Source organism: Oryzias latipes, chromosome 18 (genome assembly GCF_002234675.1).
Source record: "Oryzias latipes chromosome 18, ASM223467v1".
NCBI lineage: Eukaryota > Metazoa > Chordata > Actinopteri > Beloniformes > Adrianichthyidae > Oryzias > Oryzias latipes.
In genome coordinates this window covers 7,985,253-7,998,232 of record NC_019876.2, presented here as the reverse complement: position 1 = coordinate 7,998,232, position 12,980 = coordinate 7,985,253, and the positions used below count along the sequence as shown (strand labels likewise).

At 38.9% G+C, this 12,980-nt stretch overlaps 1 protein-coding gene across 2 annotated transcripts in view; it reads left to right on the top strand.

Moving 5' to 3' along the window:
* Window positions 1–12,643, top strand: part of LOC101164098 (zeta-sarcoglycan) — a 56,962-nt gene extending 44,319 nt beyond the window's left edge. For both annotated transcript variants that reach the window (XM_004079660.4, XM_023966167.1), the window contains exons 5-8: window positions 1,063–1,185; window positions 3,896–3,968; window positions 11,027–11,150; window positions 12,198–12,643. In XM_004079660.4, coding sequence (XP_004079708.1) covers window positions 1,063–1,185; window positions 3,896–3,968; window positions 11,027–11,150; window positions 12,198–12,389 — 512 coding nt within the window. In that variant the 3' untranslated portion in view covers window positions 12,390–12,643. The remainder of the gene's footprint in view (window positions 1–1,062; window positions 1,186–3,895; window positions 3,969–11,026; window positions 11,151–12,197) is intronic.
* The last annotated feature ends 337 nt before the right edge of the window (window positions 12,644–12,980 follow it).

Here is a 12,980-nt window from a genome sequence, read left to right as displayed (position 1 = left end):
CATTGTCACACTTTTCCCCTCTTGTTTTAACTCTCAAAGTTGAAACCTTCATAGAAAAAAAGTCCAGTGTTGTGGAATAAAAGCAAAGATCTGATATTTATAGAAAATTCATGCAAATGTGGCAAAATAAATGCGTTCTGTACAGGAGCCACGGAGGAGATTGATTGACAGTGGTCTACAGACACCAGGATGCAGAACACAACTCCCTTAACAAAAAAAAAAGGGGGGGGGGGGGTGAAAAATTGTACTGAAAGAAATGTGTGAAGCCGTGAGACTACAAAATGTGAACCATAACATATTAAAGGATCACAGACATGGTAAAGCCACGAGCAACAGTGGTTGGCCTTACAGGTGTCTGTTCATAATGTTTGATTCAACTCTAGGGGATCTTTTATGCTTCCACTCCACAGTTCCTTCCAGACATCTTCCTCCTTTCTGCTGATTGACAGGACAATAGACTGCTCTCATCATCAGGATTACCCACCAGCGAGCTCAAATTACAAGTCATTCACATGATTAATGATCACCGGAGAGCAAGCGACCCGCTTATCAACAACATTAACCGCTATTGATCTGCTCCTGGACAGTTGAGGCTAATTTGATGGGGCCGGTGATATGACACTTTTTGGTCACGCTCTGCCATTCTGGAGAAAAACCAGCACCTGCTTTAGTTTAAAAAAAAAAAAAAAGGATATTTGTCGGAAGAATGAATTCAGTCGACACAGTCATTACATTTCTTAGCAATTAAACTTCAAAATCAAAATAATAAAAAGAGGAAAAAACATTTTCTTCTTGTCATTAAAAACAATTTTGCAGCAAGGAAAGTAATAAAACATTTCTAACTGCTGAGATAGATCATTTATTTATGTGGTTTGTCAAAATATCTCAATTTTTCATTTATTCACTGTAGTTCAGCTAATTTTAAATTTAAAAGTAAATGAAACCTTCTTCTGAGATGTCAAGGACTTCAAACTAACACATTTTTCTAAAACTGCCTTTTAATATTTTCTAAAGTACAGAAGGGTTTCGTGCCTGCCGCTGTGTCAAACTGTCTTCTTGTAGGACCCGAAGCTGTGGAGGTCCAGTGTCAGAGGCTGGAAGTGCGAGATGGAGATGGAGGAAGACTGCTGTTTACTGCAGATGAAGAGGAAGTGGCAATGTTGACGGACAGGCTTACAGTCACAGGTAAAGGTGTTGCAGGCTTACAGGGGGATTTTGAATGAAATGTGCAAACATTGATCTATGGTGAGGTTTTCTTTGGTGATAACTAAGCCAGCTATTGCGTTTGAGGAAACTGATTTTTTTTCTCTCTATTTTATATAATTTTGTATGGAAATTTCATTGGAGTCATTTTATTCCCTACAAAAAATCAAGTCTTATTTTAAATTAGATATAATGTTAAAGGAACTATGAAAAGAATGAATAAAAAAACAATTACTTACAGTTGTGTTTGATAGTTTTTTAATATTTCTCTGTGACATTATATTTTCTAGAAATTAAAATCCAATTTGTTATCTTTTGAAATAATGCCACATAGTTATAGTGAAAATTAAAACATGATAAATGTACCACATCGTCTCTGCCAAAGCTGAACAGCAGATTTTTCTCTTTCTATTGACTACATTCTTTTAAACTCTGGTACTTTCAGAACAATAACACATCTATTTTATTCTTCACTTTGTGAATTCCAGCCTTTTTGTGTTTAGTACAAACCCGTATTACTCTTCCACTAATGTGCTTTACCTTTGGGTTCAGTTTGAGGTGCTTAAATCAATTTTGGCTTTAACTGCTGTAACAGTTAGAATGAATACACTCTGTTTTTGTAGATAACATAACATAAAATCACTTTTGTGCTTGTTTGTTTGGTTATGAGTCTAAAATAAAGAACACAGAGACACTTTGTGAATGGGATCCTGTATAAGAGTAAAATCCTTAGGCCTTAGTCACAACGGATGAATAGCCATATAGATGAATATGTGCTGTTTGTGGGCAAAAAATGGGCAAACCTGTAAGAGGCACACAGGTAAGCCGCAGAAAATATTAGGGACATAGAGCAAAAATTTTCTTTTTTGTATGGGCATGCTGCGACTGGTTGTAGCTAACACTTATACAAAATGTAAGGGTTAATGGCCGACAAAGTGTGCGTTATTACTTTTTAACACACGCCGTGGTAGCCTGAACCGTCCGACGCGAAGTGCGTTAAAAAGTAATAACGCACACTTCGAAGGCCATTAACCCGCTTATACCATGGTCACTTACAAAAGCAATACATATTAATCAGTTTTTAGTCCTTAATTCTTGTTTTTTTTCCGATTTGGATTGCTTTTCTCACAAAAGCGGACTATTTGTCATCACGTAACAAATAGTCCGCGTCGCGCCGCACCACCGCAGCAGTCAAGATTTGGCGATATATATTTGCTGATCTTTCCGATTGGTTGAATAAAGCATCAGTTCAGAGAGAAAGTTCTCCTCTTACTGCTTGTTTTTGTCCAAATGATGAAGCAAAAGGTTGTTTTAAAGAAACCAGCGCAGTGATACAAAACATTTAAGCTAGGCGACCGGAACTTCTTTTTTCACCGTGCGGTTATCAGGGTTTAATGCACACCCAGCAGCCAATCAGAATCGAGTATTCACCCGGACCATGGTATAAGTGAGGATAAGTAAAGGGGAAGTAGGTGAGACGTTGTAGGGATTTTTCATGTTTTTAACCCCACCAAATCCTTTGGACTGAGCAAAGAGCTCGTTAGTGAGTGCTGTTCGAGTGATAAGCACATCCTATGAGCATTTAAGTATCACATTCACACCCTGTGGTATTCGTTAGCCAGTATTCGCACCTTGCTAACGACTAGTATGGTGTAGTGGCACCGTACAGTAGCATCACCCATATGTAAGTGTGTGCAACTTACATATATACATACAGTATATAAATATATATATATATATATATATATATATATATATATATATATATATATATATATATATATATATATACACCTTACAAATACTTTACGATACACTTACCACATGCAAAACAGTAGTAAGTTCCTGCAAGACACACCTGCACTCCCCTTAAGATGTGGCCGCTCCTCTTTACAACCCTTCATGGGACCGGACAACCCAAAAACCAACAGTACCGGTACGGGTCAATCCCTGTATAGGTGTATGTGACTAAAGGCCGTGTCACACAGCCACTATGTACATTTTGCGCATTTCCTTATGACATTTCAGTCTTTGGTGATACACACGAGATATACGTAATTCTTAAGTGTTTATTGCGTTCGTCATTCGGCGATGTGCGCTGATGTCCGTCAAGGGTTTCGGCTGACGAGTCTTTACGTGAATTCGGTTTTAAGCTGCTCAAAATGTTTGCTCGGTTGAGAGATGCACAGTTTATGCATATTTTACCCAGTTTATACGCAATTAATATGTAAAGAGACACAAATTGTAAGAGATACAAATTTGTGGCTTTCCACGACCATTCCATTAATATCTATGTATGTCTAAAAGACTTTTCATGCATGTACTATCAATGTATAACTTTTAAATCGCGTATACGGCACACAAAACACGTGAAAAATTTGTAATTGGCACACAAAGTTTGGCCCAGATTTGACTTTCACCCTGATTTACGTGTTCTTTGTGTGGGTCATTTGTTCTTCTTTCACAGTTTTAATGTGGTTCATTGGTGATACATCTGTGAAATTCTTTTGTAATTTTTCTCACGTATATTAATATATGACGAATTTTCATTTGCAGCCAATACAGTCCAATTTTCAGTTTTCATCCCGCAATACATAGTGGCTGTTTGACACGGCCTTAAGACTTTAAATATAAATACATATGTTTTTCCTTTTTAGTTTCATTTGTACTTAAATGTGTCTGTTGTGAACAGGCGCAGAAGGTGCTGTTTTTGAACACTCAGTTGAAACTCCATTGATCCAAGCGAGGACTTCTGAGGACCTCAGGTAAGTTCTCCATTCACTTCCCAGAACCTTATTAAAGCTTCATGGTGCATGTCCATCTGGTTGAATAAGTACCTTAACTTATCTTTACTCTCTAGTATTACCTCAAGCATCTGCAACGTGTTTTTATCCCCACGGTTAAACCACCAACGTACGAAATAGCATCAAGTAACTTTTTAAAACACGTAGAAAGCTTGGTGAGTGTATCTACTGTACTCTTCGACTACTATGTGCTTGTGATCGCCACTGAAGTCTGCCCAAGGCTCTGGGCCCCTGGACGCTCCATTAACAAGCTATAAGGAGTGTGGTTTGTTGTCCAGTCTCGTGGTCCTGAGGAGAGGGCTGGGATCAAAGCTGGCAGAAAAAGTAGTGTTCTGGCAGCTAATTCCTCCAGAGTGAGAGGAATACTGATGAATTCACTTTCAAGCAACCCCTACTTTTTCTCCCACACATACACGTTCTGGACTCAAGGCTCAGCTCAGGGGTGACCATCTGCAGTGTGGTGGAAATGGTAATGAGCACCATAAAAACGAAGAGACAGTAAAAAGAAGTAAAATGGAGCTAAATTCTCTTTAATACTCTTTATGTTTTTAGACGCACATCATTCCAAAAATATTCATTCGCTAATTTTTACAAATGCTTAGATGTTCGTCTGCAGTTAGGAAAGCAAACATTAAATAAAAAACCTTTTTTCGGCATCCTTATAATTATTAGCTTATAATTTCATGTAATATTTACCCTTTAAACCCCCCCCAAAAAAAGAATAAACAAACAAACTAATAAAGAACAGTTAATTATTCAAGTTAGCTTGAATAGAGTGTTAGCTCACCTTTGCACTAACAGTTTGCATGATTGAATGACTGAAATATTTCACACTAGTTGGTTTTAAGGCATAAGTATGCGTGTGAACACTATCTGTTTTGTGTCCATGTCGACATTTTTGCAGCTAACAGGTGTGTTGATAACATTCGAGTGTGTGTGTGGACAGGCCCCGCCCTTTTTCTTCCCTTCTTTCCTTTTCCGTCCGGTCCAACACCCAAAATTTTCAAACATGGTTGAAATTAATAAAGTTTGGCCTCAATTACAAAAGGGGTTTATTCAGTCATACCTCTGGTTTGTCTGAAGATTAATAACTCCTATTGTTAAAGTAAAATATGTCCAACACAAGAGGCCCTCAGCTCTCATCTGCCTGCCCAGCTGTTGGACAGGACAAGTTAAAAAAAAAAAAAAAAAAAGAATATAGACTGCATACACATTATTTTCCTGTTTAGAGGCACATCATACCAAAAGTATTCATTTACTTATAAATTAACTAAAGCATCGTTTCCTTATTACCGGATGTAATATTTTTAAGGAAAAAAAATACAACTTTTTTTCTAAAAAAAAAAGGACATTTGATAAAAGAGATATTGATTGTTGAATCTTGGAGTTTTTTTTTCGTTTAATTGCTCTGTTTATAAAACAACAGAAACATCAGGTTTTATTTTTTCATGCATTTGTATCGGAAACTAAATTAGGCTTTGACTAAAGATGCTGAAATTCATTCAAATGTATTAGGGACTGACATTTATTTATAGCCATTCAGCTGATAGAAAGAAATGGGCTACAGATTGGACTGAAAGTACTTTGCTTTACAGAGAAAAATAATATAAAGAGGCTATTTTTTCTGAAAGGAGTGTTGCTCAACCTTTCTAAATGTATTGTCTCGAACTATACATATGGATGGTCCATTAAATCTATCAGAGTTGATGGTTTTAGAACCCAGTTGGAAAAAAACAACTTGTTTGTGAAGCTAAACGACTTAAAAAAAAAAACTCCAAAGAAGTAAAAGTAAACCCTGACAAACTTGCTTTGAATGGAAACAAAAAGGACGACAAAACAAAGACGCTGTCAGTGACTTGCCGAAAATCATGCACTTCATACAGTCAGGACTAATTAGGTGAAACAAAAACCCAGGAGGACGACTGACTCTAAAGCCTGATGTGACCAAAGATAGATAAAAAACAGAAAACTATCAGAACCTGTACACAGGGCATGGCTGAATCAAACACATTAATCATGGAAACTGAACCATAAAAGCACCAAACCTCACTTATTTAAAGTCATACAAATACTCTTGTCAAACTTTTTGTTAGACAATGAAATTAGGTCATTTTTTCCTCCACTGCTGGTTCATTTAAAGTCAGCCTTTTCACTCCATGCTAGAATTCTCAGCTGAATAATATACTCTGCATCTTAACTAGTTATAAAAATTAAACAGAAAAAGTACATCCACAAAGTAAGTCCACGGCACTGGCTCACCGTCAGATTTTGGATAGATTGTAACCTAACTTCAGGTTATTGACATAAAAATAGACACTTGGCCTTTTTTTTAAACATAAAGATTTGTTTAAATCTCGCCAGAGAAGTCAAAAAATTGTACTTGAATTTTTTTACCCAAGTCAGCTCTAAATGTAACAAATAGAAGAGTCTTAAGATGGAACTCTGTGGAACGCCTTTGATTTTGCTTACAGGGTGAGTAGACCTTGTAAGTGCTCCTCATAAGAGGCTGCCTCTCCACTCTATGACCCTACAACCGCCTGGTCAACCCCAAAACCCAAACCACCTGTCCACAGGGTTGAACCGCACAAGTCCATGTAACTAAGGCTTTGAGGAGGAAGGGACCTCAAGCAAAACCTCAACTCTTTGGAATTGTTTTGACCTGATACCAAAGACAAATAACTTTTTTTCTTTGTAATTTCTTTATATAGGTTTTTATAGCAGCCTTTAGGGGATAAAGGCTGCTATAAAACCTCATTCACTGAAAGCACACCTATTTTCATTTTGGACTAAAAATCCTAAAAAAATATATTTCTAAACTTTAGCTTATATATAACATACATGTTTCTTTTACAGATATTTCATTTTTGTTCATTTTCTAATTAATTTAATATCAACTGGGATAACATTAATTACAGTGTTAATTGAGCCTGCATCATTCATATACGGTGTTTTTATATTTAAGGATATTAAGAAAGATGTTGTCCTTGTCTTTGACCACAAAACTCTGTCCCTGAATCCAGCTGGAGCCGACTAAAAATATTTTGCCGAGTCTTCATCTAACTGCCTGCGATAAGAAGCGCTTACAGTCAAGAATGATAGGCCTAAATATGCACATCTTCTGTCAATTGCATAATCATTTAATATAGCGTCTGTTTGAAGGATGGTGCCCTGATTTCACATGCAGTTGTCCCAAATCCATCTTAATAGGGAAGTTACTTGTGTGATGAATCTTTCTGTACCAGAAGACCTTGCTGTGTAGAATCACTAATACAGCTGTCAGGCTCCTGTAAAATGATTGATTCAGAAAAGAAATAAATTACAGATACTATTTGTTCATAAATGCTAACCTCAGCTAGAATTCCTGTTCAGATGTCTCCAAGCTTTTTCCTTATTTTACTTCTTTTCTTTTTATTTTATTTAAAAGTTTTATGTTTAACTTTCTGTGAACATTATGAAAAGAACAGCTTTAAACTGTGGGTTCAGACTTGAATAAATCAGAATTTTTGGGTTAATAGATCCACTTTTTTTATAGATCGAATCCAAATGAAGAAACCAAATGGTTGATGCCGTTTTATAGCACTTATTAAACAGTTTTCTATCGACCGCTTGGGTTTCTCCCCCGTGCAACATGAATAAAGCTATTAAAGGCGGTCACCATTATTCCTACAATGCAGTTTTGTGCACATGAGGAATCAAGCAACGATCTGTTCCTGGTTAAATTTGTGAGGTTGATAGTGAAACAGACCATTGACGAGCGGCTTAGATGAGAGGAATTTGCCTTTAGTTCTACTGGCAATGCCATTCCGTGTGTTTTATGAGGCTTTGCATCTTAAGACTTTGAGCCTTTTGTTGCCTTAAAGCTGAATAGTCCCCGAAAAAGGTACCGACCAGAATCACAGGTTCTGTTTGAAACCAAAACGTTTATTTGACCTTTCCTCTTTTTTCTCAATCAACCTTAACTCTTTAATTACTGACATGGCGACATGGAACAACACATGTTTTTCGTGCTATAATAACTTTTCAACCATTTACACAATTAAGGTAATTCCAACTGGCCCTGTTTCGGAAAAAAACAACTCGGCGTCTATATGAAACACCTAAAGCGGGGGTGGGCAAACTATGGCCCTATGGATAACCCAAACCCTGCCCCACCCGTAATGGTCAACCCTCCAAATGGGAGCATTTGACAAAGGTTTAAAGTGTTGAGAATTGGTGCAAAGCTGCTTTTCTCACCGATAGAATTCCTTGGAATTACGTTCATCTCATAATCATAATCAGTTGAAGAAGGTCAACACCAGTGGCCTTGTGTAGAGTGTCCGCCCTGTGACGGCAAAGCCGTGAGTTCAAATCCAGGACGAGTCATACCAAAGACTCTAAAAATGGGACCCAATGCCTCCCTGCTGAACACTCAGCATTAAGGGTTGAATTGGGGGGGGGGGTTAATCCACCAAATGGTTCCCGAGCGTGGCTGTGTCTGCAGCTCATCACTTTTCCCAGGGGATGGATCAAATGTGGAGAACAAATTTCCCACAACAAGGTGTGTGACAGCTAATGGGACCTTATCTTTAAAGCTCTCGTGTTTTAAATCAGGGCTCCCCAAATCCAGGCCTCAAGGGCCGGTAGCATGCATGTTTTCCAACCAACCTGCCATTGAAGTTCCTTATTGGCTAAACACACCTGATCCAGGTACGATAATCAGCAGCAAATAAAGCAGGGTCTCTGGAAAACCAGCAGGAAGCCCCCCTGGAGGCCTGGATTTGGGGACCCCTGTGTTAAAGGGTTAAAATTAGACATATATTTAAGTTAGAGGATCATTTTCACACTTTTCTGAACTACTAAGACTAGAAACTTAAAAGTATTGCTGAAAGTTGTGTTTGGTACTAGGAGACTCTTGAAGCTGTGGGTCGTCAGCTCCTACACACTCTATCTGCTTTGTTTTAACTAACTTTCTGTGCTGTGGCATCCACTAAGGTCACTAGCGCATTCTGCTCCTGCTACTGCATCGTGATGCGCTGACCTTTTTGTTGATGTAAAGGTTGCTTTGAAAAGCAGGTCGGTCAGGTTTTTCTAGATAATGGGCGAGTGTGTCATAAATAGCCTTTTGGACTTCAAGCGCCTCATAAGTCATCTATTATGAGGCCTTTTGCATTTCCGAGTTTTTTGCGCTCCGGAAACCCAAAAATATCATTAAAATAACAAGCATTTCTGCAAGGTGGGGAGTGAAGCATGCAGGTACGCAATGGCCTCATCAGTCAGCCTAACGATCTGAAAGTTATAAGGCATTGTGACATTTCAAAGCAAAATAGCTATGTCATCTCCCTCTGCAATTGAAAAATAAGGTCAACAGCTGCTTACCTCAACAAACCAATCCTTAATCCTTAATATTTGCAGAGCTGCAGCAGTATTATGCATTCGCTCAAATAAAGGAAAAGGCTGTTGTTTGCTTTACAGTGAGGCAAATAAGTATTTGAACACCCTGTGATTTTGCTAGTTCTCCCATTTATAAATTATGAAGGGGTCTGACATTTTTTATCCTAGGTTGCATGTCCACTATGAGAGACACAATCTAAGAAAAAATCAGGAGGATTGCGCTTCTGGCCAGCTATCTCGCCTGCCTTAAAAAACAGCTTTTCTGCTGGAACACACCTATCAATAGTTTAGAGATTTTCTTTCCCACTGTACTCAGTGGTGGAAATACCCTTTCTTTTTTTCTTCTCCAAAGGCTCCTCCTTCCTTGGGATGACTTGTCTTCCATGTATCTGCGCAGTCCCATTTATGCATCTGTATTTGCTGTATGACTGCTCTGAGAAGCCAAAACCCGAGTGTTACAATCCTCCCTGGGACACCGAACAGGGTAAAAAGCGCAACAAATCGTTATTCTGGTCACGCGACTGTTGGAACAGTTCAATACGCTGTGAGCGGGGGGGGATTCAACACAAAACACTGGAGTAACTCACCCAGAAATGACGCAAGCACTTTTATTGTCCTGTTTATTAAGCAGTGATCGATACTTTAGTGAAGTATTCGATACCAAAATTGGTAATGCATGGTAATTGATACCTCGATACCTCGATATTGATACTTCCATCACTAAGTGATGGATCAGTGAAAAGACCCAAGTTGATATGTTTTTTCTCCACAGCGTATTGGTCTATTTAGTTGACTACATTTTATCTGGATAAATTGATATAAACTTTAAAAAAATACAAATGATTCCCTCTTGAGTGGGAAGGGTGAAGGGTGGGTTGGGTTTTTACTGTAATATTGTGTGTTTTAAGTTTTAAATGTTAAAGCGCTTCGAGCTGCATGAGAAGCGCTATTTTTTAGATAAAGTTTGATTTGATTTGATTTGATCTTAAGTTGAATTTAAATCTGAGGTAACTTTTTTCCATTTATTTCTGATGAGTTCATCGTTTTGTAATCAGGTCACAATAAATCTTTTAGTCATTTTCTTAGTATCCTAAAATGGTAACGTTTTCAAATTAGAAATCTAATCTGACTCAATCCAATCAACAGGGTTAGGATTTAGTAATTTATCATGATTAACTGCTTGTATTTCCAGTCTTTTGTGGGTTTTGGCTCCTGTAGCAAAGCATTCAAGTAGATTTGGACTTCAGAGCTAGAGCGTGCACCGGAATAGAAGACGGCTGTGGTGTTGTTAACTCCAAGAAGCGCATTTTGGTAGATTAATTTAATGCTTTTCACTGGACCTTTCTAGGAATTGAAGGCTTTGTCTGCTGGGAGAGCTGCTCTTCTCTGTGAGTGCAGTGCAAGCAGCAATGAATCCTTTTGAATGAATGGACAATAAAAAGAGACATGAATAAGTCTTTTAAAGGCTCTGGTGTTCAGGCCTTGCATCATCGCCTCATAGGGCGTCCCCTACATTTTGGAGAAAATGTAAGACTTTTAAGTGTGCCTTATGGTCGTGAAAATACGGTAGATGCTTTTTGAGCTGAATGACTGGTAAAGCTCGAGCTTTCCATCTATACCATTTTTTGTATTTTTTTGTATGTTGCCAGACTTGAATCTCCAACGCGAAGCCTAACCATGGAGGCTCCCAGAGGGGTGGAGGTGAGCGCTGCCAGGGGGACTCTCGGAATCAGCAGCAGAAAAGACCTCCAACTGGAATCTACAGAGGGGGAGGTGAAGGAGATCACATCATCTTTTTTTCCCCCACAGCTTTTAGTTACTTTCGGCCAGCGCAAAAACTTTATTCATTTGTTTGACAGAACACTGTTTTACATGTGAGTGAAGTGTTTTTTCCACTTTAACACAATATTGATGGTAGTTCCATTCCAAACAATCCATATAAAGTTTACATCCAACATAATGTTTTTTTTTTAAAATGAATTCATACTGTCTTGTTTTTTACAGAATCAGTCGGTTTACGTTTAAAGCGTAGAGACTTTATTACTGTAACGTGTTTCAAATCAGCGCATATGTGTAAATGTGTAAACTCAAATGTGTAAACTCTTTACTTTTTTATAAAGTAGCATAAAGCTACTTTTCTCTGCATTAAGATGCGCTGGTTTACATTAAATGTGTAAGCACAAAAAAGAAAAAGGCGTTAACACTTTACTGCTGTAAAGTGTTCCATAGCGGGGCATAGCTGCTTTTCTGCACTTCTGAGTTTGTTGCATTATGTCAATTGCGTACACTGTTGAAGAGTTAGTTAAAGAAGCCCATTGATTCATAGTGAATCAAAATACAAGGGAACGTCTTTGTATTTTTTTTATTTAACGTTTCTCAGAATCGTAGTCTAAGGAAATAAAGCGATGTTTTTTAAAGGAGGTTTAACTAATCCAACATTCTGCGCGCGTCACCAGACGAGAGGTAAACATTAATATGCAGGCCCGGATTTGCTTCCTGCATCTTAAATCAGCTTTGTTGATCTTCATATTTACTTGCTTGCAGCTCACTTTAATGCCTTCGTCTGCATTGCCTGCGCCTCCACGTCTGTGTATGCGACACACAAACCAATTACAGAGATGTGGTACCAAGAAGCAAAAGCCAATGTCAGGCAGCTCCGTCCGTTAGCACGGGTCAAAGCCTCATCCTTATGGTCTGCATTGCTGTCTTGTCACCTCCTTGTGCCAAACTGTATTTAGGCATCCCTTCCAGCCATCTGTCAAATCCAGGTGGTAATGAATTACCTGAGGACCCCTCTGGTGATTTCTGCTCCCCCTCCAGATACTTCTAGATGCCAGCAGCATTAGACTTGGAAGCCTCCCACTTGGCACCCACGCAGGCTCTCCGAGTCAGGCCATCCAGAAGCAGGCCGTGTATGAGGTGTGCGTTTGCCCCAGCGGCAAGATCTACCTCTCCCCTGCCGAGAGCAGCTCCTCCTGTCAAGCCATGAGCAACATCTGCCTGTGGAGCTGACATGGGAGCAAAGCGGTGGAGCCCGGGACGCCTGAGGGAGTCTGTGGGACGGAGATGCTACTCGAGCCTTTCATCATCACACCGAGGCGCTCGCAGCGGATTATCGGAGGTCAGGACGAGGCGCCTGAGGGCGAAAATCTAAACCGAATTCAGGAATATATACAGAACACACCTTTTTCCACCGTTGGGAAGAAACTGAACATTGAGGAGAAGTCATTGGTGCCTTCAGTTTGAAATAAAATCACAGCGCTCCCGTTTGTTTCTTTGTTTGACCAGGGGTGGAACTCAAACCATTTAACGTTGAGGGAGGAAGGCACTTTATTTTTCTGTGCAAAAATGTAGAAGATGTGTTTGAACTTACTGTTATGAGCTAAATTAAACATGTGAGACAAACTGGGGTTGACGTTTGGGTTAAAAGTTTCAAACTGTAACTTTTTTCCTTTTAGATCTGAGATCCCAGCCTCCGTATAGCCTACGTGCACGATAGAACTTCCGGTTAACTTCCGTGTTTCGAGTGTGAGGCCGACAACTTCCTGTTGGTCGTGTTATTGTTGTGGGGAGTTTTGTTGAGTTGCTAGTTTTGAGTAAATA